Source organism: Manihot esculenta, chromosome 9 (genome assembly GCF_001659605.2).
Source record: "Manihot esculenta cultivar AM560-2 chromosome 9, M.esculenta_v8, whole genome shotgun sequence".
NCBI lineage: Eukaryota > Viridiplantae > Streptophyta > Magnoliopsida > Malpighiales > Euphorbiaceae > Manihot > Manihot esculenta.
The window spans coordinates 17,498,548-17,525,954 of NC_035169.2; the positions used below are offsets into that span (position 1 = coordinate 17,498,548).

Genomic DNA, 27,407 nt, shown 5'->3' on the forward strand with positions numbered 1-27,407 from the left:
TCCTAGCTACTCAAAGGCATGAGATGTTGCTAGATCATACAATTCCTCAGTTTTTACACCAAGTGTTCTTAGGTCAGAATATTTTCAGCAATTACGGACTAAAAAATATCCCAACTAACAATCAATTAACCTTGCAATCAAGAATCAAGTGGCCAATTTGATCAAAACAACAAAGCAATCTTAGATTCAAGTACACAATTGTATGAATATTGAACTAATCAAAGACACATAGTTTATGTTCAGATCTCACAATCCATAAAATAATCTTAGTTTCAACCAATCTTCAACTAGAATTAAGGGTTTCAGCCACTCATGGCTGAACCAAAATAGAAAATAGAAGAAGAGAGCATGAGATGAAGAACCGGCGGTGGAGGAGAAGGAGGTGGAGCAGCGGCCTAACCTTGGAGAAGTGGGGGTGATCAATTCTGCCACTTCTTGTCTTCTTAAGGCCTTTAAATATGTCTTGAGAGGCTGCCTATGATTTCTTGGCAGTCCATGAGTCTTTTAGAGGCTGCCCAAAATGCACTTGGTCCAATATGTGCCTTCTATGTGCATGTGTGAAGGGAAAAACGTGGAGCATGTATCAAATTGCAAGGGATGGGCTCTTTGGTCTTTTACTTGCTGCCCAAGGTCTTCAAGATGCTACCCAAGGTGTTCAAGTTGCTGCCCAAGGTGCCTCTTCATATTCCCTTGCCGCCCAATCACAATTAAGGAAGGTGGAGCCTCCTTTTGCAATTTGAATTTTGAATGTACAAGGCATGAAGTGGGAAACATGTGATCTTTGGATTTAGCTTCCTTAATAAGCTGGATCTTGAAATCCAAAATCTGAATATGAATCTTGGGGATTTGAATTTCAAAATAGTTTCCTCATTTGGCTCTCCATATATGGCAACTTGAGATATGGCTTCTTGAATAAGAAAAAGGCTACTTGGAGATTTGAAATTTAAATTTCAAATTGCCTTGATTGAATGTTCTTTCCATATTTACCACTTTCCTTATTTAGAAATTTCCTTATTTAGCTTCACTTGAATTCAACTTGGCAGGCTTGCTCTCCTTTGCTCCATTTAAAGCAGTTTTAAGGGGATTTTCTCCAAATTGTTCTTTTTCACCATTTTCTGCAAAACAATGCCAAGAACACTAAATTAAGCAGAAATCATGTAAATAATTATCAATTATATCATGAGAAGATGGACTAAAATATGTTCTATCAACAGCCAAGAAAATATTATTTATAATAGAAAAACCCTAATACGGAAAATTATAAAAAAAAAATAAAAAAATACAATCAAAATGCAAAATTGATTCTGTAAATGATGAAATTTGGACTGATTAGACTCCGTCAGGAGTTTTAACCAATAACGTTTGGCTAAGACGAAACAATAGAAACAAGAGGTTAAAAGCCGAAAACTATTATTGAAATTCTTGAAAGATTGAAAAGCGTTTCCAAACAGAAAGGAAAAGGCTATTTTTAATAGAAAAATCCTATAATGAAAAATTATAAAAAAAATCTAAAAAATTAATAAAAATGCAAAATTTACCCTCTAAACGATAGAATTTGGACTTATTAGACTATGACAGGAGTATTAACTAATAACGTTTGGTTGAGACAAAATAATATAAATAAGAGGTTGGAAGCCGAAAACTCTAATTGAAATTTTTAAAAGATTGAAAAGTATTCATAAATAGTTAAGGAAAGACTATTTATAATAGAAAAATTTTATTATGAAAAATTATAAACAAATTCAAAAAAGTAATTAAAATACGAAATTGACCCCTAAACAATGGAATTTGGACTGATTAGACTCCGTGAGGAGTTATAACCAATAATATTTGGCTAAGACGAAATAATAGAAACAAGAGGTTAGAAACCGATAACTCTTATAGAAATTCTTGAAAGATTGAAAAGTGTTTATAAACAGTTAAGGAAAAGCTATTTATAATAGAAAATTTCTAATATGAAAAATTTTAAAAAAATCTAAAAAAGTAATCAAAATATAAAATTGATTCTCTAAACAATGAAATTTGGACTGATTAGACTCCGTCAAGAGTTTTAATCAATAACATTTGACTAAGACGAAACAATAGAAACAAGAGGTTAAAAGCGGAAAACTCTTATTGAAATTCTTGAAAATTTAAAAATTGTTTATAAATAGTCAAGGAAAGGCTATTTATAATAGAGAAACTCTATTATGAAAAATTACAAAAAAATTAATCAAAATGCAAAATTGACACCCTAAACAGTGGAATATAGACTAATAAGACTTCGTCAGAAGTTTTAATCAATAACGTTTAGCTAAGACGAAACAATAGAAATAAGAGGTCAGAAGCCGAAAACTCTTATTGAAATTCTTGAAAGATTAAAAAGTGTTTATAAACAGTTAGGAAAAGGCTATTTATAATAAAAAAATCCTAGTATTAAAAATTACAAAAAAATCGATAAGCAAAATGAAAAATGAACCCCCTAAATGGTGAAATTTGGACTGATTAGACTCTGTCAGAAGTTGTAACAAATAATATTTGGCTAAGATGAAACAATAGAAATAAGAGGTTAGAAGCCGAAAACTCTTATTAAAATTCTTGAAAGATTTAAAAGTGTTTATAAATAGTCAGGGAAAAACTATTTATAATTAAAAAACACTTATAAGAAAAATTACAAAAGAATTCAAAAAAGTAATCAAAATGCAAAATTGACACCTTAAGTTGTGGAATTTAGACTGATTAGACTCCATCAGAAATTTTAATAAATAACATTTGGCTAAGACGAAACAATGTAAACAAGAGGCTAGAAGCCGAAAACTGTTATTGAAATTCTTAAAAATTGAAAAGTGTTTATAGACAGTCAAAAAAATACTATTATAATAGAAAAACCATAATACGGAAAATTATAAAAAAAATAATCAAAATGCAAAATTGATTCTCTAAACGATGAAATTTGGACTGATTAGACTCCATCAGGAGTTTTAACCAATAACGTTTGGTTAAAATGAAACAATAGAAACAAAAGGTTAAAAGCCGAAAACAAAGATTAAAAAGTGTTTCCAAACAGGAAGAGGTTATTTATAATAGAAAAATCCTATAATGGAAAATTAAAAAAAAATCTAAAAAATTAATCAAAATGTAAAATTCACCCTCTAAACAATGGAATTTGGGCTGAATAGACTCAAATAGGAGTATTAACTAATAACGTTCGGTTTAGACAAAATAATATAAATAAGAGGTTAGAAGGCGAAAAATCTTATTGAAATTTTTAAAAGATTGAAAAGTATTTATAAATAGCTAAGGAAAGACTATTTATAATAGAAAAATTCTATTATGAAAAATTATAAAAAAATCCAAAAAAGTAATTGAAATGCGAAATTGACCCCCTAGATAGTGGAATTTAGATTGATCAGACTCCGTGAGGAGTTGTAACCAATAACATTTGGCTAAGACGAAACAATAAAAACAAGAAGCTAGAAATCGATAACTCTTATTGAAATTCTTGAAAGATTTAAAATTGTTTATAGACAGTCAAGGAAAGACTATTTATAATAGAAAAATTCTAATATGCAAAATTATAAAAAAATCTAAAAAAGTAATCAAAATGCAAAATTGACCCTCTAAACAGTGGAATTTGGACTGATTAGACTCCGTCAGGAGTTTTAATCAATAACGTTTGACTAAGACGAAATAATAAAAACAAGAGGTTAGAAGCGGAAAACTCTTATTGAAATTCTTGAAAAATTGAAAATTGTTTATAAATAGTCAAGGAAAGGCTATTTATAATAGAGAAACTCTAATATGAAAAATTACAAAAAAATTAATCAAAATGCAAAATTGCCACCCTAAACAGTGGAATATGGACCGATAAGACTCCGTCAGAAGTTTTTGTTAGTGTATATGCCCTAGGCCATTATCTTGGACATTTTTTGTATGTCGTTTGGTTATTAATAAAAGAGATTTTTTGTAACGACCCGAAAATCGGACCGCTACCGGCGCTAGGATCCAGGTCAACTTAAGGTCGCCGGGACCCGTAGCAAGCCTGCTATACTCTCTGTGTACCTGTAAAATCCCATACATGATCATACATTTTCTGTAAAAACATAAAACTGAGGCTCTGAACCAAGGCTCAACCTGTGCATGCACTATCTCTGTACTATAAAACCCCTTACTAGAGCTTGCTCTAGATGGGTTCAACTCATACTCTGTTAAGCCTGGTTTTTTACATACTGATAAAAACATTCACAGCACATAATAGACCATGTATACAAAAAGGATTTACAACATGGGTCAAGCACAATCCTCTACACTATACAAGACTAAACCATTTCTTTCCAGGATTACATGTCCACACTATGCTATTACAAAACTTCTTTCTCTTCCTGTACCTTGCTGAACTTCCCCTTAACTCTGATCCTGCAAGACTGGGGTTAAAGGAGAGGGATGAGCTATACTAGCCCAGTGAGTAGAATAGATAAAACATGTTAATAAAACATGCTCACATGGAATGCATCACATCACAAGTAAATCACCCATCTCAGACGGACAGATTCAAAATTCCCTCTGTTTTGTGCCCGGCTCGCGAAAGAGCTACTCAGGACTTCTCTACGCACCCTATGGTGCTCTGTGCCCGGCCCTCTCAGGGCTCCTCAGGACTTTACTCGGAGGGCTAGTGAATCCAAAACTATGTCCGATCCATACAAGCATAGATAATGCAATGCGTCACATTAGTGTATTCTAGTGCACTCAACCTATTGCATATCATGATGCATGGAACATGCTAAAAGCATTTAAGTTCTCATATTAAAAGATTTAGTTTAGTTCCACTCACCTCTGGCTGACTCTGAGCTGACTCTGAAGCAGTGCTCACTGTTGCCCTCTTTGGTTCCTCTGGTCCGTTCCTACACAGATGGACTCAAATGAGGGACCAAACAACGCAAGAACAACTCTATAAAACTCCCCAAAACCCCCCCTAAACCATCCTAAAAGAATCAAGAAAAATATGCAAAAGAAGGCTGGACAGGGCACTTTCGGCGGCAGGTTCGGCGGCCGAAAGTCCCTTCTAAAGCCGAAACTCAAGCATTTTCGGCGGCACTTCGGCTGCCGAAAGTCCTCTCCAGAGACGGAAGTCCCTAACCTTCGGCGGCACCTTCGGCGGCCGAAACTCCCCTCCCGAGCTGGATGTCCAAACTTTCGGGGGCAAGCTTAGGCAGCCAAAACCACCTCCTTAGCACGTTCGGCGGCCGAACCCTCTTTCGACAGCCGAAACTGGATTCTCCAGTAAGGCAGAAACTTGTTCTGCTTCTCTGGACGCATCACAGAACACTGTGAAGTCCTCATTACTGACGGGCAGAGCTAACACCGGTGTTGATGTTAATCTTCTCTTTAACTCGTTAAAGCTCTCGTCACATTGGTCCGACCACACGAACCTCTGGTTTTTCTGCGTCAGTTTGGTCATAGGAGCAGCTATCTTTGAGAAGTCCTGAACGAACCTCCTGTAGTAACCTGCCAAACCCAGAAAGCTTTTAATCTCTGTTACTGAAGTGGGTCTAGGCCAGTTAGCTACAGCCTCTATCTTCTTGGGGTCTACCTCAATATCTTCGGCTGATACAACATGCCCCAAGAAGGAAATACTCCTCAACCAAAACTCACTCTTAGAGAACTTGGCATATAAACCATGCTCTCTCAGTGTCTGTAGAACTGTCCTCAGATGCTGGGCATGCTCCTCTGCATCTCTGGAGTACACTAAGATATCATCGATGAAGACAATAACAAAGTGATCCAGATACTCACTGAAAACTCTGTTCATGAGATCTATGAATGTTGCAGGGGCATTAGTCAACCCGAACGGCATTACTAAGAACTCATAATGCCCATATCTGGTCCTGAAAGCTGTCTTTGGTACATCTGCTTCTCTGACTCTCAACTGATGATACCCGGACCTCAGATCTATTTTAGAGAAATAACCTGCTCCAGCTAGCTGGTCAAATAGATCGTCGATCCTAGGCAAGGGATACTTATTCTTGGTAGTGACCTTGTTCAACTGCCTGTAGTCGACACAAAGTCTGAGGGTTCCATCCTTCTTTCTGACAAACAACACTTGAGCACCCCAAGGCGAGGTACTAGGGCGGATGAAACCCTTCTGTACCAAGTCCTGCAACTGCTCTTTCAACTCTTTTAACTCTGCTGGCGCCATCCTGTAGGGAGGAATAGAGATAGGTCTGGTACCAGGCAGTAATTCTATTGTAAACTCTATCTTCCTATCAGGTGGTAGTCCTGGAAGCTCGTCTGGGAAGTCGTCTAAAAACTCTCGGACTACTGGAACTGAGGCTGGTTCCCTAACCTGTCTATCTAGCTCTCTTACATGAGCTAGAAACCCCTGACAATCCCTCCTAAGCAAACGACGAGCCTGAATGGCTGAGATCAAACCTCTAGGTGTCCCCCTCCTGTCTCCTCTGAAGACACACTCAGACCCATCCTGGTCTCTAAGACTGACTACCTTATCTCTGCAGTCCAAGGTAGCTCCATATGTAGATAGCCAATCCATCCCTAGAATGACATCAAAATCCGTCAAATCTAGAACCACTAGGTCAGCTGGAAGGCATCTACCCTCTATGAACACTGGACTGAAACGACAGACTGACACTGCCACTGATGGGTCACATTTGGGTCCACTGACCCAGAGAGGACACTCTAACTCAGAAATGAGCAGACCCAATCTCTCCATGGCTCTCGAAGCAATAAAAGAGTGAGAAACACCAGGGTCCATCAAAGCATACACATCAGAACACCCAATGATAAGATTACCTGACACCACTGTGTTCGACGTGTTTGCCTCCTCTTGTGTCATAGTGAAGATCCGTGCTGGGGCTACCGGACCTTCACCTCGGGAACCTACTGCTGAAGAAGAGGCTGACCCTCTCCCTTTGCCTCTGCCACTACTCTGAGGTATGGTTGGAGCTGCTGGCTGTGCTACACTACCTAAACTCATCTGTTGGGATGGTGCGATAAAGGTCGCCTGAGGACATTCCCGTGAAAAATGTCCCTCCTGCCCACATTTATAACAGGCTGAAGATCCCAACCGACAAACTCCTCTGTGCTGTCTTCCACATCTCATGCATACTGTACTGCCTGTGCCAGAGCTTAAGCCACTACCCATTCCCAGACTAGATTTGATCTTGTTCCAGAACTTGCCTTTCTTGGCCTTAAACTTTTCTCCTTTCTTGCTGCCAGAAGCTGCTGCACGGGGGGTCTTAGAACCCGAAGACTGTGTCATTTGCTGTTTTACTGTTCCCTGAATAATGACACTCGCCTCCATCTTCCTGGTGGCATCCACTATAGAGTGGAAACTCTCTTTCTCTGTTGGAAGAATTAAGGAGGAATACCTGGGATGCAGTCTCATATTATATCTCCTTGCCTTCTTCTGGTCAGTGTCATAAGCCTGACCCACATACTGTAACAGATCCAGGAACTTATTTGTGTATTCATCTACACTCATCTCTTCCGTTTGCCTCAGCTGCTCAAATTCTATAACTTTCATCTCCCTGGAACTGTCAGGAAAAGCCCATCCTGCAAACTCATTGGCGAACTCTCCCCATGACATGCTGTCCAACCTGGGGTCCACATAATTCTTGAACCACTCTCGAGCCTTCTTATATTTGAGTGTGAACCCTGCCATCTCAATGGCTCTACTATCATCAGCTCCTAACTCATCGGTTATCATCTTAACCGTTCTGAGGTACTCAAATGGATCATCTCCCGTATTGAATTTGGGAGCATCTAACTTTAGGTACTCTGTCATTTTCACTTTACTTCCCTCAGCTGAGCTAGGTTGAGGTACTTGGACAACTGGGACTACTGGTTCTGGTTCTGGTGGTGGAGGTGCTGAACTTGGATCTGGGTATGCTGAACTGGGATAGAAAGGTGTGGGTGGATACATGGGGTATGGTGGGTAAAAAGGAGTATAAGGCATGTAAGGCATGTAGGTAGGATATGGGGTAAAGCTAGAGTAATCCGACGTACCCCCCATCGGATACCCTGGGCCCTGTGGAAAGGGTGGATAGTGGGGTGGATAACCAAACCCCGAGGCCTGAGCGCCTCCCTGAGACTCTCCCATACCCTCTTCAGACCTTTCCATACCCATGCTTTCCTCTCTTTGCTGATCCACATCCATAGCCTCCCTCACTTCCTCTGAGCTTCCTCCTCTATCTGCTCCTCTTCTGCTCTCATCAACAGACCTTCTAGGGTCCCTTGACGTAGCTTCCCTGCTAGACCTCGGAGACCTTGCCCTTGGCAACGCAGGAGGATGAGCATCTGAACCCTCATTCACTGGTGGGACTCCAGTCAATCGTGCAGATCGACGAGTTCCTCGCATCTTAACTTTCTGGAAAACAATACATAACATAACACATTAGGCATATAAACATCACATAACAACAATGCACATGCCTAAGTCATGGCATTACACATCATCATCAAGACAGGACTCAACATCCTATCCTAGTGGACATGCTTTCCTATTGTGCTTGACCAACTATAACCTCTATGAGCCCGACACTCTATCTAGGTCCGACCATATGAACCTAGGGCCCTGATACCAATCTGTAACGACCCAAAAATCAGACCGCTACCGGTGCTAGGATCCAGGTCGACTTAAGGTTGCCGGGACCCGTAGCAAGCCTGCTATACTCTCTGTGTACCTGTAAAATCCCATACATGATCATACATTTTCTGTAAAAACATAAAACTGAGGCTCTGAACCAAGGCTCAACCTGTGCATGCACTATCTCTGTACTATAAAACCCCTTACTAGAGCTTGCTCTAGACGGGTTCAACTCATACTCTGTTAAGCCTGATTTTTTACATACTGATAAAAACATTCACAGCACATGATAGACCATGTATACAAAAAGGATTTACAACATGGGTCAAGCACAATCCTCTACACTATACAAGACTAAACCATTTCTTTCTAGGATTACATGTCCACACTATGCTATTACAAAACTTCTTTCTCTTCCTGTACCCTGCTGAACTTCTCTTTAACTCTGATCCTGCAAGATTGGGGTTAAAGGAGAGGGATGAGCTATACTAGCCCAGTGAGTAGAACAGATAAAACATGTTAATAAAACATGCTCACATGGAATGCATCACATCACAAGTAAATCACCCATCTTAGACGGACAGATTCAAAATTCCCTCTGTTCTATGCCCGGCCCGCGAAGGAGCTACTCAGGACTTCTCTACGCACCCTATGGTGCTCTGTGCCCGGCCCTCTCAGGGCTCCTCAGGACTTTACTCGAAGGGCTAGTGAATCCAAAACTATGTCCGATCCGTATAAGCATAGATAATGCAATGCGTCACATTAGTGTATTCTAGTGCACTCAACCTATTACATATCATGATGCATGGAACATGCTAAAAGCATTTAAGTTCTCATATTAAAAGATTTAGTTTAGTTCCACTCATCTCTGGCTGACTCTGAGCTGACTCTGAAGCAGTGCTCACTGCTGCCCTCTTTGGTTCCTCGGGTCCGTTCCTACACAGATGGACTCAAATGAGGGACCAAACAACGCAAGAACAACTCTATAAAACTCCCCAAAACCCCCCTAAACCATCCTAAAAGAATTAAGAAAAACATGTAAAAGAAGGCTGGACAGGACACTTTCGGCGGCAGGTTCGGCGGCCGAAAGTCCTCTCCAGAGACGAAAGTCCCTAACCTTCAGCGGCACCTTCGGCGGCCGAAACTCCCCTCCCGAGCCGAATGTCCAAACTTTCAGGGGCAAGCTTAGGCAGCCGAAACCACCTCCTTAGCATGTTCGGTGGCCGAACCCTCTTTCGGCGGCCGAAACTGGATTCTCCAGTAAGGCAGAAACTTGTTCTGCTTCATGCAAACGTACCCAATCTCCACACAAACATGCAACCCACAATTCCACAACCTGCATCTACTCAATTATAGGCACAAAGGGGTCCAAAATTAACTAAAAACCCCAACAAACAACACAACTAAACACATAAGCATGCTTTGACCACAAATCGACCAAACCTCAACTTACCCTAAACATGCATTTCTACCCAAACACTTCATAAAACCTTCATAAAACATGAAAAGCAGTTCAGGATCTTCACTTACCTCTTACAAACAAGAAGATAAACGATCCCAACGTGGAGATATGGAGAAACTCTCCCTCAACGTCTCCAACTTCAAAACTTTTGGTTAATTTGCTCAAAAGCTTCAAAACACAACATAAAACCCATCAAAACTTTGCAAGATTTAAAGAAAACATGAAAATCACCCAAGGAAGATCATGGTCTCACCTCTGGCTGTGAATGGAAAGAAAATCTTATCCATTCACCGACCTAGGGCCTTTTATAGGTGGCTGGCTAGACCACCTTCGGCGGCCTAATGTGAAACCAAACCTCATGCATGTTCGGCGGCCGAACTTCACCTTCGGCGGCTGAACCTTGCATTTCTTCCTTGGCTCTTTTCTTTCAAAAACTCATTTCCTTTTATACTTAAGACATTAAAACATACGAAAATCCTTTACAAAAACATAAATCTTACCCTTCTAGCGGATTCCGACATCCGAGATTCCACCGGAAAGTAGAATTTCGATGCTGGACTCTAGTCGGGTATTACATTTTTTATCATTATTATTTGTTTGCATGTTACATAATAATGATTATCATCCCTGGTTACTTATTATTATGTTGATAATAATAAAATATAACTAGTATGATTATTGATTGATAGTCATGAGATGATTATGTATATGTTAATATAATTCAATAATCATAGATACTTGTTAGAAAACAAAGTATTGGATGGACCCGCATTGAGATCACTACATGGGTTATTGCCATAAGTAAATCTCAAAGTAGTTATGTCTTAATCCTTTGACTTGAGATTGTCATAGTTTCCAACATAAGGACTATTATGTTTTGACATAACCAAACATTGTCTTTAATCGGTCAATCATAAAGGTTATGATTGAGCATAATAGAAATTATGTAGAGGATATTGAACAATGAAGATAGGATTTATTCCTCTCTCTAAGAGAGATATCTTCTGGGTCCCTCGATAAGTGAGACTGAGAAATGCATGGCCATGCTCAAATGAATTGATAGTGTGATCAATATCATTTGAATTTATCAGTCTACTTAGAGATCGAGAAATCATAAGTTTGAACATTATAAGTTTGACATTGACCATGACTTATGTTCAAACTAGATATCGTGTGACAAAGGGATTAATTCATATTATATTTATTAGGCTTTATCGGACTATTGATCCTCATATTAGTTGGGTAGTCATAATGTCTTGCTAGAGGCCACTTATGACTTATGGGCCTTGTGGGACTAGGCCTATTGCCAATTAATGTGAGTCTATTGGGTCACACACAAAAGAACGTTGTTGATGTGTTGTGTCATATTAATGGGCTAAAAGCCCAAAGCTTATTAATATAATTAATAATAATAAAGTATTATTATTATTAATCATTAATATAATTAATAATAATAAAGTGTTATTATTATTAATATTAATTATTAATATAATTAATAATAATAATGTGTTATTATTATTAATCATTTATTATAATGAGATAATAATATTTAAAAGATCTGCAGTCTATCTGTAACTGTTATAGATAAAGGACTCTATCACATAAGATATTTGAGTATCTGCAAGATTGTGATAGCGGGTTATGAACACAACTCCTTTTAGAAAAAGGAGTTGTGGGAAAAACACAACTCCTTTTAGGAAAATGAGTTGTGGGAAAAACAAAAGACTGAAACATATAAATACCCCTTCTATGAATTGTGAAAGAGAGATATTTTTGAGAAAACTCAGTCTAAAAAGCTGCAGATTGTGGAGCACATAATCTATCTATCTTTGAGAGAGCTAGCACTCTAGAAGGATAGAAGACGTTCGTTTGGATACCATAGAGGGTGTTCGTTTGAAAAAGCAGCACCATCAGTCCAACATTGTATCTTCTCGACGGGATTAACAGGTTAGTCTCATATCCTTCTTGTGAATTAAATGAAGCACTCAAATTCTGGGAAAAGGAAATCCGAGATTTTTATTTTTCCGCTGCTGAATTTGGGTTGCAATAATCTCAGGATTTCCCAACAGTGGTATCAGAGCCAACCTGTGCTTTTCGTTTAAATTAATTATGCCTTGATTGATATTATATATGCGATATATGTTTATTAAAATAGCACGATAATTTTAATTTTTGTTAGAAAAATTAAATTAATAAAAAAAATAATTAAAAAAAAGGATTCACGATGAACAGTCATCGTGAACCCAGAATTTGGAAAGGACCAGCTACTGCCAACCATCACACGTGATGGCCACAACGCAGCTACCTTGTGCACATGAGCGTGCGATGGCAGATGGTAAAGCAGCAGATGGCGGCAGATAGGGCTTATTGAGGAAGAAGATAATGCCCGAATTACAATTCTGTCCCTGAAAATAAAATAAAAAAAATATTAATAAGAAAATAAAATTTAAATTATTTTCTTTTAGTCTTTAAATCAGATTTAAATGACTATATTTTATATTAGTATGAGATACTATGTATTATTGTCTATTTATATATATTCATGCATAGTAGGATGCTATAATATATATATGCAAGACAAAATAATTAAAATTAAAAGTTGAACCCTCACTCTAAAATTTTAAGTTTTAATGCCACTCATATATTAAATACTTATCAAGACTAAGATCACAAAAATGCAGGTTTTGTCAAAGCAAAGTGCTTAGGTTATCCTAGTAAGATAGGATGAGTAATAGTTACTCATTTATTTAATTTTGGTTGTGCTTAATTAGGCTATCAAAACGGTGGGTATAACATGCATTTGACATATGATGTCAACACCTCATAATTTTAAGAGTTACATTAGATGTAATTGGTAAGGAGTTACCTACCTAAATAACTTAGTTCTAAGCGTCATGCCAAAGCTGACTTAGAATTAGGTGAAATATGGATCTTAGCCCACTAAAATATTATTTTTGAGGGTTATATTTTAGTGGGAGAATTATTATCACCTCAATATTAATTTACTAAATTGATTATATTTGCATATTTTGTAGATAATTATGGCTGCTAATAACAATTCCACCTTATCACTGCGATCCATCCTTTAGAAGGATAAACTGAAAGAAAATAGGACAAATTTTGTTGACTGGTTTAGAAACTTGAGAATTGTTCTCAAGCAAGAAAAAAAGTCCTATGTGCTTGATGAAGCTATCCTAGAACCACCTCCTGCTGATGCTACTAATGCTGTTAAGAACAAGCATAAGAAGCATATGGATGATTCTAATGACATTGGATGTCTTATGTTGGCAACTATGTGCCCAGAACTTCAGAAGGATCTGGAGCACCTTGAGGCTTATGAGATGAGTGTCCATCTCAAATAAGCTTTCCAACAGCAAGCTAGGCAAGATAGGTATGAAACTACCATTGCATTGCATGATTGCAAAATGACTGAAGGTGAATCAATTAGTCCTTATGTTGTGAAGATGAAAGGCTACATTGATCACCTTGCTAGGCTTGGCTATCCTCTGAGTTTAGAACTCTCTACGGATTTGATCCTACATTCTTTATCTAGCAGTTTTTCTCAGTTTGTTATGAACTATAACATGAACAATATGGAGAAATCCATTCCTGAGTTACATGGGATGCTAAAAACAGTTGAGGTGAATGTCAAGAAAAAGCCTACCCAAATTTTGAATGTCAATAAGGATAAGCCCATGAAAAAAAGGAGAAGCCCAAGTCTAAAGGTGGTAATGGGCCTAAGGGACTAGGTAAGCCTAAATGGCAATCCAAGGCAAAAGTTTCTAAGGAAATAGTTCCTAAGGAAGGAATTTGCTTCCATTGCAAGGAACCAGGGCATTGGAAGAGAAATTGCAAACTCTATTTGGATGAGTATAAGAAGAAGAAGAGTAGTGAGACTACGACTTCAGGTATTTATGTTATAGATATTAATTTATCTATTTTTACTTTATGGGTATTGGATACCGGATCTGGTTCTCACATTTGTACAAATGTGCAGGGTCTCAAAAGGAGTAGAAAACTAAAAAAGGGTGATGTGGACCTACGTGTAGGCAATGGAGCAAGAGTTGCTGCCTTAGCTGTAGGGACTTATGAACTTGTATTGCCTAATGGGCTTTTGTTAGTTTTGAACAATTGCTTTTATATTCCTACTTTGAGTAGGAATATTATTTCAGTTTTTGTTTTGGACGATGAAGGTTTTTCATTTCTTATTAAGAATAAGAAATGCTCCATTAATAAAGATGGTTTGCTTTATTGTATTGCAAATTCATATGATGGCCTTTATGTCCTTAATCTAGATGATACTAGAGACAACAATATCTATAACATAACTTCTAAGAAAACTAAGCCAAATGAGTTAAACCAAACATATTTATGGCACTATCGTCTTAGCCACATAAATGAGAATCACATATCTAAACTCCATAAAAATGGTTTATTAGATTCATTTGATTTTGAATCATTTGAAAATTGTGAATCTTGTTTGCTTGGTAAGATGACAAAGGATCCTTTTACTGGACAACGTCAAAGGGCTTCAGACTTATTGGGCTTAATACATACAGATGTATGTGGCCCACTAAGCATTAGTGCTAGGGGAGGTTATCAGTACTTCATTACATTCACTGATGATTTCAGTAGGTATGGCTATGTCTACCTAATGAAACATAAGCATGAATCTTTTGAAATGTTTAGAACTTTTCAAAATAAAGTATAAAATCAACTTGGTAGAACTATTAAAGTGCTTCAATCTGATCGAGGTGGTGAATATTTGAGCCAAGAGTTTGATGAACATCTTAGAAATTGTAGAATTTTTTCACAATTGACTCCTCCAGGAACTCCACAATGGAATGGTGTTTCTGAAAGGAGAAATCGAACCTTATTAGATATGGTTCGATCTATGATGAGTCAAACAAATCTCCCTTTATCATTTTGGGGTTATGCCTTGGAAACAGCTGCATTCATTTTAAATCGAGTACCATCGAAAGCGGTTGAAAAGACACCATATGAGTTATGGACTAGCAAAATGCCCAGTTTGTCTTTTCTTAAGATTTGAGGTTGTGAGGCTTATGTGAAATGCCCAATTTCAGATAAGCTAGCTCTAAAATCTATCAAGTGAAATTTTGTGGGGTATCCTAAGGAAACCAAAGGATACTATTTCTATATTCCCTCAGAGAACAAGTACTAAAATGGGTGACCTCTTGGGAAGTCCTCGTGTTGCACCCTTATCCTTTTTTTTTATTGTTTTCCTCCTCCGCAGCGCTCCTCACCGCCGGCGGTGCTATTTAGGCTTTTTATTTTCTCCCATTTGTATTGCTATCAATCTAAATACTTGTACATCTCGAAAAGTAAAACGGGAATGAGGAAAGAAAAATGAAGATCACCGAAAGCTGACAAACGAGCAAGAAGACAGGTCCACGAGACGGAAAGACAGGCGGGGAAGGGAGTCCCGCAGCGACGGAGAAGCACGGGGAGGGGAGAAGGCACTGGGACGGGAGGCGAAGAGGGGGCAAGGGAAGGCACAGTACGAGAGCGGGGCCCACGCGCCGGATAAAGAGGGGTGGGACGGCGCCGCGCTGCGCCGAGATGGGGGAAGCGTATGTGTAATTTGATTGCGAAGGACACAACGGGTGCGATCATACCATCACTAATGCACCGGATCCCATCAGAACTCCGAAGTTAAACGTGCTTGGGCGAGAGCTGTACTAAGATGGGTGACCTCTTGTGAAGTCCTCGTATTGCACCCCTACTATTATTTTTATTTTTATTTTCCTCCTCCGCAGCGCTCCTCACCGCCGCCGGTGCTCTTTTGGCTTTTTATTTTCTCCCATTTGTATTGCTATCAATCTAAATACCTATACATCTCGAAAAGTAAAACGGGAATTGTAACGACCCGGAGACCCGTAGCAAGCCTATTATGCATTATGTAAACCTGGTAAATCCCATACAAAATCAACAATTCCCATAAAAAAATTGAAACTTTACATCTACCAAGCTTAACCTGTGCATGCACACTATCTCTGTTAACATCAAACCCCATATTAGAGTCCTCATCAAATACTCTAGATGGGTCATTATTTCATACATTAAGCTTGGTCCTCAACATATATCATTATAAACATAATAATATACATATCATGTACAAAAGGGATCTACCAGTCTAGGGCCAAGCACAATGCTATCATCAAACATTACATGACTTTACATCCTGTTACAATACATGTCCACTACCACTATTACATAAACTTTTCTCCTGTAGCTATCCCATGCTATCTCTGGCCCTGCAAACCTGGGGGTTAAGGAGAGGGGTGAGCTACTAGAGCCCAGTGAGTAGAGCATTAATAAAATCAATAAAACATGCTTCCATGAAATGCATCACGTCACAAATAACTCATATCAAGGATGAACTTGTCACCAATAGTCCTCACACATTCCAATAGTGCCAGGGCGTAGCATGGGCCCTTGGTCTTTCTCATAACATAACAATAACATAACATAACATTCCATCGTGCCAGTGGCGTAGAATGGGCCTCTGGTCTTTCTCTTACATGGTGCCAAGGCGTAGCATGAGCCTCTGGACTTTCTCATACATCATGCCAGGGCGTAGAATGGGCATCTAGACTTCCCTCAAGGACTAAAGGATCATCCAACATCCATCCACATCAACAACGTATAATGCAATGCCACATATTCGTGGGTTCTAATGCAATACAACCTCATATATCCATGGCATTTATGATGCATGAGTCATGCTAAAACCTTTCATTTAATTTAAAACATAGTCTAGTTCTACTCACCTCTAGTAGACGCTGGAATACCTCTGAACCAGCTAACACTGAGGGCCTCCTTGGTTCCTCGGGTCCGAACCTACACAGATGGACTCAAATGAGGTACCGACATACTCTATCATCATTCTAAACATTCCCCCAAAAACTCCCCTTAAACATCTCAAACATGCATGGAAAAACAAGCAAAGGAAGGCTCCACAGGGGACTTTCGGCGGCAAGTTCGGCGGCCGAAGGTCCCTCCAGAGCTGAAAGTCAGGCACTTTCAGAGGTAGGGTTCGGCAGCCGAAAGTCCTTCCAAAGGCGAAAGTCACAACCTTCGGCGGCATGTTCGGCGGCCGAAACTCCACTCCAGAGCCGAAAGTCCAAACTTTCGGGGGCGGGTTTAGGCGGCCAAAACAGCCTCCTCAAGGGGTTTGGCAGCCGAACCTTGCTTTGGCGGCCGAACCTGAGTTCTCCCAGAAGGCAGAACTCGATTCTGCCTCACGTCTCCAGCCTCCAAAACCTCTCCAAAACATGCACAACTCACAAACAAACTCTCAAACACATGCATATACCCTTCTTCATGCATATAGGGGCTTAGAACTAACTCAAAACCCAAAAAAAAAACATTTACACATATATGGCTTATGAACAACATAAACCCTATCCATGCAAAACTCACTCAAAATCCTTCAAAACATACTTAAAACATAAGGAAAAGTGAGGATCCATGCTTACCTCTTGAAGATCGAGAGGATTGATGGTCTAAACTCGGAGATGCAAGGAAAAACAGATCCGAAACCTCCAAGCCTCACAACTTAGCTTCTTTGCGCAAAAACTTCAAAACCAACATGCAAACTACTTAAAACTTGCTCAACTTTGAAGAAAACCAAGAAATCAAACAAAGGAGGTTAAGAACTCACCTATACCCGAAAAGAGAGAGGAAACTCACCTCAAATCCGGATAAGGGACCCTTTTATAGGTGGCCGGTCAACCACCTTCGGCAGCCAGAAATTTTCCACAGCTCCTCCACTTTCGGAAGCCGAACTTGGGCTTCGGTGGCAACGAAAGCAAGCCACCTTCGGCAGCCGAAAGTGAGGTTCGACGGCCGAACCTTACATTTCCCTCCTTGGTCTTTTCTTTTCAACACTTCAAGTTTTCTTCATCAAAACACTAAAAACATTCAAAAACATTTTAAGCACCTTTCTTTTACCCTTCTAGGAAACTCCGACATCCTCGAATCCAGATTCCAATGGAGATTCCGCTGGAAAGTAGGAATTCTGATGCCGAGGTCTAGCCGGGTATTACAGGAATGAAGAAAGAAAAATGAAGATCGCCGAAAGCGGACGAACGAGCAAGAAGACAGGGCCAACAGACGGAAGACAGGCGGGGGAGGGAGTCCCGCAGCGACGGAGCAGCACGGGGAAGGGAGAAGGCACTGGGACGGGAGGCAAAGAGGGGGCAGGGGAAGGCATGGTACGGGAGCGAGGCCCACGCGCCGGATGGAGAGGGGCAGGACGGCGCCGCGCCGCGCAAAGGTGGGGGAAGCGTATGTGTAATTTGATTGCAAGGGACATAATGGGTGCGATCATACCATCACTAATGCACCGGATCCCATCAGAACTCCAAAGTTAAACATGCTTGGGCGAGAGCAGTACTAAGATGGGTGACCTCTTGGGAAGTCCTCGTGTTGCACCTCTAATATTTTTTTTATTTTTTTTCCTCCTCCACAGCGGTGAGGAATTTTTTTTCCTCCTCCACAGCGCTCCTCACCGCCGGCAGTGCTATTTGGGCTTTTTATTTTCTCCCATTTGTATTGCTATCAATCGAAATACCTGTACATCTCGAAAAGTAAAACCCCTACTGTGTTTTTTTTTTTTCCCTCCTCTACAACGCTCCTCACCGCCGGCGATGCTATTTGGGCTTTTTATTTTCTCCCATTTGTATTGCTATCAATCTAAATGCCTGTACATGTCGAAAAGTAAAACGGGAATGAAGAAAGAAAAATGAAGATCGTCGAAAGCGGACGAACGAGCAAGAAGACAGGGCCACGAGACGGAAATCTTCGCAGCGCTCATCAACGCCGGCGGTGCTATTTGGGCTTTTTATTTTCTCCCATTTGTATTGCTGTCAATCTAAATACCTGTACATCCTGAAAAGTAAAACAGGAATATAGAAAGAAAAATGAAGATCGCCGAAAGCGGACGAACGAGCAAGAAGACAGGGCCACGAGACGGAAAGACAGGAGGGGGAGGGAGTCATGTAGCGACGGATTAGCACGGGGAGGGGAGAAGGCACTGGGATGGGAGGCGAAGAGGGGGCAGGGGAAGGGACAGTACGGGAGTGGGGCCCACACGCCGGATGGAAAGGAGCGGGACAGCGCCGCGCCGCGCCAAGGTGGTGGAAGCGTATGTGTAATTTGATTGCGAGAGAGACAACAAGTGCGATCATGCCATCATTAATAGACTGATCCCATCAGAACTCCGAAGTAAACGTGCTTGGGTGAGAGTAGTACTAAGATGGGTGACCTCTTGGGAAGTCCTCGTGTTACACCAGTACTATTTTTTTTATTTTTTTTCCTCCTCCGCAGCGCTCCTCACCGTCGACGGTGCTATTTGGCCTTTTTATTTTCTCCCATTTGTATTGCTATCAATCTAAATACCTGTACATCTTGAAAAGTAAAACGAGAATGAAGAAAGAAAAATGAAGATCGCCGAAAGCGGACGAACGAGCAAGAAGACAGGGCCACGAGACGGAAAGACAGGCGGCGGAGGGAGTACCGCAGCGACAGAGCAGCACAGGGACGGGAGAAGGCACTGGGACGGGAGGCGAAGAGGGGGCCGGGGCCCATGCGCCGGATAAAGAGGGGCGGGACGGCGCCGCGCTGCGCTGAGGTGGGGGAAACGTATGTGTAATTTGATTGCGAGGCACACAACGGGTGCGATCATACCATCACTAATGCACCGGATCCCATCAGAACTTCAAAGTTAAACGTGCTTGGGCGAGAGCAGTATTAAGATGAGTGACCTCTTGGGAAGTCCTCGTATTGCACCCCTACTATCATTTTTATTTTTTTTCCTCCGCCGGCGGTGCTCTTTGGGCTTTTTATTTTCTCCCATTTGTATTGCTATCAATCTAAATACCTGTACATCTCGAAAAGTAAAACGGGAATGAAGAAAGAAAAATGAAGATCGCCAAAAGCGGACGAACGAGCAAGAAGATAGGGCCACGAGACGGAAAGACAGGCGGGGGAGGGAGTCTCGCAGCGACGGAGCAGCACGGGAAGGGGAGAAGGCACTGGGACGAGAGGCGAAGAGGGGGCCGGGGCCCACGCGTCGGATAAAGAGGGGTGGGACGGCGCCGCGCTGCGCTGAGGTGGGGGAAGCGTATGTGTAATTTGATTGCGAGGGACACAACGGGTGCGGTCATACCATCACTAATGCACTGGATCCTATCAGAACTTCAAAGTTAAACGTGCTTGGGCGAGAGCAGTACTAAGATGAGTAACCTCTTGGGAAGTTCTCGTATGGCACCCCTACTATCATTTTTATTTTTTTTCCTCCGCCGGCGGTGCTCTTTGGGCTTTTTATTTTCTCCCATTTGTATTGCTATCAATCTAAATACCTGTACATCTCGAAAAGTAAAACGGGAATGAAGAAAGAAAAATGAAGATCACCAAAAGCGGACGAACGAGCAAGAAGATAGGGCCACGAGACAGAAAGACAGGCGGGGGAGGGAGTCTCGCAGCGACGGAGCAGCACGGGAAGGGGAGAAGGCACTGGGACGGGAGGCGAAGAGGGGGCCGGGGCCCACGCGCCGGATAAAGAGGGGCGGGACGGCGCCGCGCTGCGCTGAGGTGGGGGAAGCGTATGTGTAATTTGATTGCGAGGGACACAACGGGTGCGGTCATACCATCACTAATGCACCGGATCCCATCATAACTTTAAAGTTAAACGTGCTTGGGCGAGAGCAGTACTAAGATGAGTGACCTCTTGGGAAGTTCTCGTATTGCACCCCTACTATCATTTTTATTTTTTTTCCTCCGCCGGCGGTGCTCTTTGGGCTTTTTATTTTCCCCCATTTGTATTGCTATCAATCTAAATACCTGTACATCTCGAAAAGTAAAACGGGAATGAAGAAAGAAAAATGAAGATCGCCAAAAGCGGATGAACGAGCAAGAAGACAGGGCCACGAGACGGAAAGACAGGCGGGGGAGGGAGTCTCGCAGTGACGGAGCAGCACGGGAAGGGGAGAAGGCACTGGGACGGGAGGCGAAGAGGGGGCAGGGGAAGGCACGGTATGGGCACGGGGCCCACGCGCTGGATGGAGTGGGGCGGGACGGCGCCGCACCGCGCCGAGGTGGGGGAAGCGTATGTGTGATTTGATTGCGAGGGACACAATGGGTGCGATCATACCAGCACTAATGCACTGAATCCTATCAAAACTCAGAAGTTAAATGTGCTTGGGCGAGAGCAATACTAAGATGGGTGACCTCTTGGGACGTCCTCGTGTTGCACCCCTAGTCATTTTTTTTATTTTTTTTTCCTCCTCCGCAGCGCTCCTCACCGCCAGTGGTGCTATTTGGGCTTTTTATTTTCTCCCATTTGTATTGCTATCAATCTAAATACCAGTACATCTCGAAAAGTAAAACGGGAATGAAGAAAGAAAAATGAAGATCACCGAAAGCGGACGAACGAGCAAGAAGACAGGGCCACGAGACGGAAAGACAGGAAGGGGAGGGAGACCCGCATCGACGGAGCAGCACGAGGAGGGGAGAAGGCACTGGGATGGGAGGCGAAGATGGGACAGGGGAAGGCACGGTACAGGAGCGGGGCCCACGCGCTGGATGGAGAGGGTCGGGACGGCGCCGCGCCGCGCCGAGCTGGGGGAAGCTTATGTGTAATTTGATTGCGAGGGATACAATGGGTGCGATCATACCAGCACTAATGCACCGGATCCCATCAGAACTCCGAAGTTAAACGTGCTTGGGCGAGTGCAGTACTAAAATGGGTGACCTCTTGGGAAGTCCTCGTGTTGCAGCCCTACCCTTTTTTTTATTTTTTTTTCCTTCTCCGCAGCGCTCCTCACCGCTGGCGGTGCTATTTGGGCTTTTTATTTTCTCCCATTTGTATTGCTATCAATCTAAATACTAGTACATCTCGAAAAGTAAAATGGGAATGAAGAAAGAAAAATGAAGATCGCCGAAAGCGGACGAACGAGCAAGAAGACAGGGCCACGAGACGGAAAGACAGGAGGGGGAGGGAGTCCCGCACCGACGGAGCAGCACAAGGAGCGGAGAAGGCACTGGGACGGGAGGCGAAGCGGGGGCAGGGGATGGCACGGTAAGGGAGCGGGGCCCACGCGCTAGATGGAGAGGAGCGGGACGGTGCCGTGCCAAGGTGGGGGAAGCGTATGTGTAATTTGATTGCGAGGGATACAATGGGTGCGATCATACCAGCACTAATGCACCGGATCCCATCAGAACTCTGAAGTTAAACGTGCTTGGACGAGTGCAGTACTAAAATGAGTGACCTCTTAGGAAGTCCTCGTGTTGCACCCCTACTCTTTTTTTAATTTTTTTTTCCTCCTCCGCAGCGCTCCTCACCGCCAGCGGTGCTATTTGGGCTTTTTATTTTCTCCCATTTGTATTGCTATAAATCTAAATACCAGTACATATCGAAAAGTAAAACGGGAATGAAGAAAAAAAAATGAAGATTACCGAAAGCGGACGAACGAGCAAGAAGACAGGGCCACGAGATGGAAAGACAGGAGGGGGAGGGAGTCCCGCACCGATGGAGCAGCACGGGGAGGGGAGAAGGCATGGGGACGGGAGGCGAAGAGGGGGTAGGGAAAGGCATGGTACGGGAGCGAGGCCCACGCGTTGGATGGAAAGGGGCGGGACGGCGCCGCTCCGCGCCGAGGTGGGGGAATCGTATGTGTAATTTGATTGTGAGGGATACAATGGGTGCGATCATACCAGCACTAATGCACCGGATCCCATCAGAACTCCGAAGTTAAACGTGCTTGGGCGAGTGCAGTAGTAAAATGGGTGACCTCTTGGGAAGTCCTTGTGTTGCACCCCTACTCTTTTTTTTATTTTTTTTTCCTCCTCCGCCGCGCTCCTCACCGCCGGCGGTGCTATTTGGGCTTTTTATTTTCTCCCATTTGTATTGTTATCAATCTAAATACCTGTACATCTCGAAAAGTAAAATGGGAATGAAGAAAGGAAAATGAAGATCGCTGAAAGCGGACGAACGAGCAAGAAGACAAGGCCACAAGACGGAAAGACAGGAGGGGGAGGGAGTCCCGCAGCGACGGAGCAGCACGGGGAGGGGAGAAGGCACTGGGACGGGAGGCGAAGAGGGGGCAGGGGAAGGGACGGTATGGGAGCGGGGCCCACGCGTCGGATGGAGAGGGGCAGGACGGCGCCGCGCCGCACCGAGGTGGTGGAAGCGTATGTGTAATTTGATTGCGAGGGAAACAACGGGTGCGATCATGCCATCATTAATGCACTGATCCCATCAGAACTCCGAAGTTAACCGTGCTTGGGCGAGAGCAGTACTAAGATGGATGACCTCTTGGGAAGTGATAGAGCATATTTTAGTCCATATTATCATGATCTTATTGATGTTTATTTACATCTATTCTACCTAATTTTGTGGTTTTAATCATGTTTTGCAGATATTAGATGTAAAGAAACAATTTGGAGAAAATGCTCTTAAAAATGCCAAAAAGTGCTAAATCTGGAAAAGCACCTTCGGAAGCACTTTCGGAAGCCGAAAGTCAAGTCCAGAGCCGAAACTCAACCACCTTCGGAAGCACCTTCGGAAGCCGAAAGTCACCCATTTTCGGAAGCACCTTTGGAAGCCGAAAGTGGCCTCCAGATCCGAAACTCCACCACCTTCGGAAGCACCTTCGGCCGCCGAACCTTCTGATAGAGCATAAATTAGTCCATTTTATATTAATACTATTGATTAATATTTACATGATTCCTGCTTAATTTAGTGCTTTTAATATTATTTTGCAGAAAATTGTGTAAAAGGACAATTTGGAGAAAATTCCCCTAAAACTGCCTTATTTGGAGCAAAAGAGAGCAAGCCTGCCAAGTTGGATTCAAGTCAAGCTAAATAAGGAAAATATTTTGAACTTTAAATCTTCAAGCACTTGGGCCAAGTACATGGACCAAACTCCCGCAGGGCCCGCTTGTGGACACCCCGTTCTTGCACATGGCCCGCCTTCACCATTCACTTCACATGGGACGCTCACGCCTCAACACTCACCTGCAAATTCAAGTGAACGGCAGCCCATCCCACGCATTGGACCAAGGCCATTCTCTCACGTGGACAGCACTTCAACTCCAGCACACGGACAGCCCAAGCGCTTCACGCCAATGGACCAAGCTCAAGCGCTTCACATGGACCACTCACGCAACGGACCCATCAAGCACTCAACACTCACGGACGGCCCGTTCTCGCAAAACACGGACAGCTTGCACGCTCCCACTTTAACTCCAGCACATGGACCGTGCTTCAGCTCAAGCACATGGACCGCACTTCAATTCCAGCGCACATGGACCGAGCTCACGCGCACTCGATCCATCCCCGCATGTGGCCAGCAATTCCAAATTAGGGCACTCCTCTCCAACTCTATTTAAAGGATCTTAAGTGGACGACCAAGAGACAATTCCAATTCTCGGCACTTCCGCAAGGTAGAATTTCTTCGGTTCCATTCTTCTTTTCCCTTTTATTTTTTATTTTTCTGTTTTTAATTCAGCCAATGAGTGACTGATTTCTTTAATCTAGTTGAATATTGGTTGAAGATTTAGTTGTTTAATGGGTTGTGAGACTTGATCAAATATTGTTTAACTTTTGGGAGTTCAATATTCATGCAATTTCATACTTAATTACTTTGTTATTGAAATCTATGTTGATTTTTTATTGCAAAATAATTATTTGTTAGTTTGAATGATTTAAGTCCGTAATTGCTTAGATTATTCTTACATAAGAACACTTGGCATAAAAATCAAGGGAGTTGCATGATCTAGCATTGCCTCCATACGTTTGGGTAGCTAGGATTGGATCTCTCTATTTCTTAATGCAATTGATAGTTGTTTGTTGCCTGAGGCCCAAGGACGTTCCTTGGCAACTTATTGATTAGTAATTAATTAGAGGATGTTCCCTAATTAATTTAATAATAAGGAGAGATAATGGTGGTGAGAAGCGTCTTCCATCTCTATAATTAATCTATTGAATCAACCCGAAAGAACAAAGTGTTTGTGATCAATCCCAACAACTAAAATGGATCCAATACTTCAACTAGAACTTTTTCATTATTGATTACTTTTTATTTAATTATTTGTTTTCCATTATTTTTCTCATTATTAGTTTACTACAATCAATCTCAAACCCCCCCTGTTATTTTGTTGACAGTTTTGATCCCAATTTTCAGTGTTTATCTCATTTGATCCCACTTTCAGTGTTTATCTCATTTTTAGTTTATTATTGTTTCAGTTTAATTTCTTGGTCCCAAAAAGAGAAATAGGTAAGTTCTTAATTCCCTGTGGATTCGATCCTTTCACCACTATATGCAAATATAAAATTGTTGATAACCAGAAAGGTTATTTTTGACAGGCTTCGACAACCGCACTGTCAAAAATTGGCGCCGTTGCCGGGGAATTGATTTAACTCATTTGTTTTTCTTTCAGGACCAAGTTAAAAAAAAAAAAGAGAAGTAAAGACCACCTTTGCGCAAGAGCACCTTCTGCAACACCTTTAGCTGCCGAACCGCATCCTCATTCGGCCGCCGAACATCTCACCAAATGGCACAGTCACCATCGCAGATCTAAATCATGGATGAGGTGAGCACATATAATCCCCCTCCTCAAATTCCTAACCTAACCTCTACTGTGGAAAGCTATGTCATAGCTCTACAGGCTCGACGACTTTAGCAATCTCAGCCATGTAGAATCCGTGCACATGTGGGACACCTAACTTCCCAATGTCCTACACTTTATGAAGATGACCAATAAGTACATGCATTTAGAGCATACTACGAACAGCCAGAATATGATCCCTACCATAATACATATAATCCAGGTTGGGGAGACTATTCAGACTTCAATTATGCAGAGGATAACAACTACCAAAATTATCAAGGATATCAAGCCCAACCAGAACCTCCAAGTCCCAACATGCACCTTGATGAAGAGAAGATAAAGACATTGGCAATTTCTTTGCAATGTATCCAACAACAGATGGATCAATTGGACAAATCATTGAAGTCAATCATATTAAGAAGAGAGCAAGAGCTTCAAGATGTGGAGGATGAAGATGAAAGTTGGCAAGTACAAGAATAAGCTGCTAAAGAGACACAACCAGAAAACTGTTTGTCCAAACAAACTGATCAAACAGAACCTGTTGATAATTTAGATATCATTGATTGTTTGAGTGAAAATGTTTTTTATGTAAATCAAGATACTAAATGATGATCTTTGCAGGGAAGAGACTCAGAAAGAGCCAGAATTAAAAGAAACTAACTGTTGCATCCATCAGGTGAACTGCAGCCAAGCACAGATTGAAGAGAGCTCTATCGCACCACTTCAGGAAGGACTTGTGCAAACTGAAGGCATGACTTTTCGGCCGCCGAACTCCACCATCTTTCGGCCGCCAGACCCTACACCTCAGCTCCCATCGCAAACTGAAACCATCCTTCGGCCGCCGAACTCAGCCATCTTTCGGCCGCCGAATTCGACTACTCTTCAGCTCCCCTTTCAGTCAGATCTTGCGCAGAAGGAGCAATCTGAAACCCCTTTCAGCCTTCCAATGCAAACAGCCCTTGCTCACGAGGAACAAGTGGAAGTTTAAGAGCCCAAACCAAAGGACCATGCGGATCAATGCTTGCCCAAACCTCCGGATAAGGTAGAGTTTGTTTTGCCAGATTTCAGTACTAAATTGCAGCTAGCCATAGAGAAATATGAATTGGAGTTCAAAGTTCTACCCAATCATATCAAAAATGCAAACATAAGGGCTAGAGGCACACCTCATCTAAAAGAGGAGAAGCTAATCATGTTGCTTCATGAGTACATGGAAAAAATAGGATGGGTTATGACCAAATCAAAAGGAGTGCTACACTTTTTGCTCAATGCAGTTGGGACTCTCTTCCCTTCCCCAATTACTTGAGCCTTGATCAAGTGGATCGCACCATGCACACCACACCCAGGGGAGTACTCAGTTTCTTTTGCATTTTAATATTTCATATACATTGAGGACAATGCATGATTTAGGTGTGGGGGTGCATATTTCTGAATTTTGAGTTTATTTTTGCTTTGATTTTTAGTTTGCTTGCATTAGTTGAAATTTTTCATTTTTGCTTTCAATAACACACACATATAGCCACAGTTTTTTTATTACTTATTTTGTTTATGTTTTTGAGATGCTTTACTCAATCTTATAGACTATGTTGGATGAGTTTTTCTTTTCATGACCCCATTGATGTGATAACTCTTTAAACTTAGGTTGAATCAATTGCAATGAGTTATATTCATGTTTGAGAATTACCTTTTGAATTGAATCTTTGAGTTTGCCATGGTAAAAAATATATTGAT

The 27,407-nt window shown here is 41.7% G+C and overlaps 1 protein-coding gene, 6 non-coding genes and 4 pseudogenes across 7 annotated transcripts; all 11 read left to right on the plus strand.

Annotated features, from left to right (window-relative positions):
* Nucleotides 1-15,665: 15,665 nt before the first annotated feature.
* LOC122724771 lies at nucleotides 15,666-15,784 on the plus strand. Its single transcript, XR_006352218.1, has one exon. It is a non-coding gene; the product is annotated as a 5S ribosomal RNA (ribosomal RNA).
* A 2,600-nt stretch (nucleotides 15,785-18,384) lies between these two features.
* LOC122724742 lies at nucleotides 18,385-18,503 on the plus strand. Its single transcript, XR_006352195.1, has one exon. It is a non-coding gene; the product is annotated as a 5S ribosomal RNA (ribosomal RNA).
* A 740-nt stretch (nucleotides 18,504-19,243) lies between these two features.
* LOC122724777 lies at nucleotides 19,244-19,360 on the plus strand (annotated as a pseudogene).
* Nucleotides 19,361-19,653: 293 nt separating this feature from the next.
* LOC122724616 (U1 small nuclear ribonucleoprotein 70 kDa-like) lies at nucleotides 19,654-21,189 on the plus strand. Its single transcript, XM_043960144.1, has 4 exons — nucleotides 19,654-19,709; nucleotides 19,981-20,190; nucleotides 20,462-20,671; nucleotides 20,943-21,189. The coding sequence occupies exons 1-4, from the start codon at nucleotides 19,654-19,656 to the stop codon at nucleotides 21,187-21,189; spliced, it is 723 nt and encodes a 240-aa protein (XP_043816079.1).
* Nucleotides 19,741-19,859, plus strand: LOC122724756. The gene has a single exon (XR_006352209.1). It is a non-coding gene; the product is annotated as a 5S ribosomal RNA (ribosomal RNA).
* LOC122724767 lies at nucleotides 20,222-20,340 on the plus strand (annotated as a pseudogene).
* Nucleotides 20,703-20,821, plus strand: LOC122724769 (annotated as a pseudogene).
* A 16-nt stretch (nucleotides 21,190-21,205) lies between the features above and the next one.
* Nucleotides 21,206-21,324, plus strand: LOC122724772 (annotated as a pseudogene).
* Nucleotides 21,325-21,728: 404 nt separating this feature from the next.
* LOC122724713 lies at nucleotides 21,729-21,847 on the plus strand. Its single transcript, XR_006352166.1, has one exon. It is a non-coding gene; the product is annotated as a 5S ribosomal RNA (ribosomal RNA).
* Nucleotides 21,848-22,245: 398 nt separating this feature from the next.
* Nucleotides 22,246-22,364, plus strand: LOC122724750. The gene has a single exon (XR_006352203.1). It is a non-coding gene; the product is annotated as a 5S ribosomal RNA (ribosomal RNA).
* Nucleotides 22,365-22,767: 403 nt separating this feature from the next.
* LOC122724760 lies at nucleotides 22,768-22,886 on the plus strand. Its single transcript, XR_006352213.1, has one exon. It is a non-coding gene; the product is annotated as a 5S ribosomal RNA (ribosomal RNA).
* Nucleotides 22,887-27,407: the final 4,521 nt, after the last annotated feature.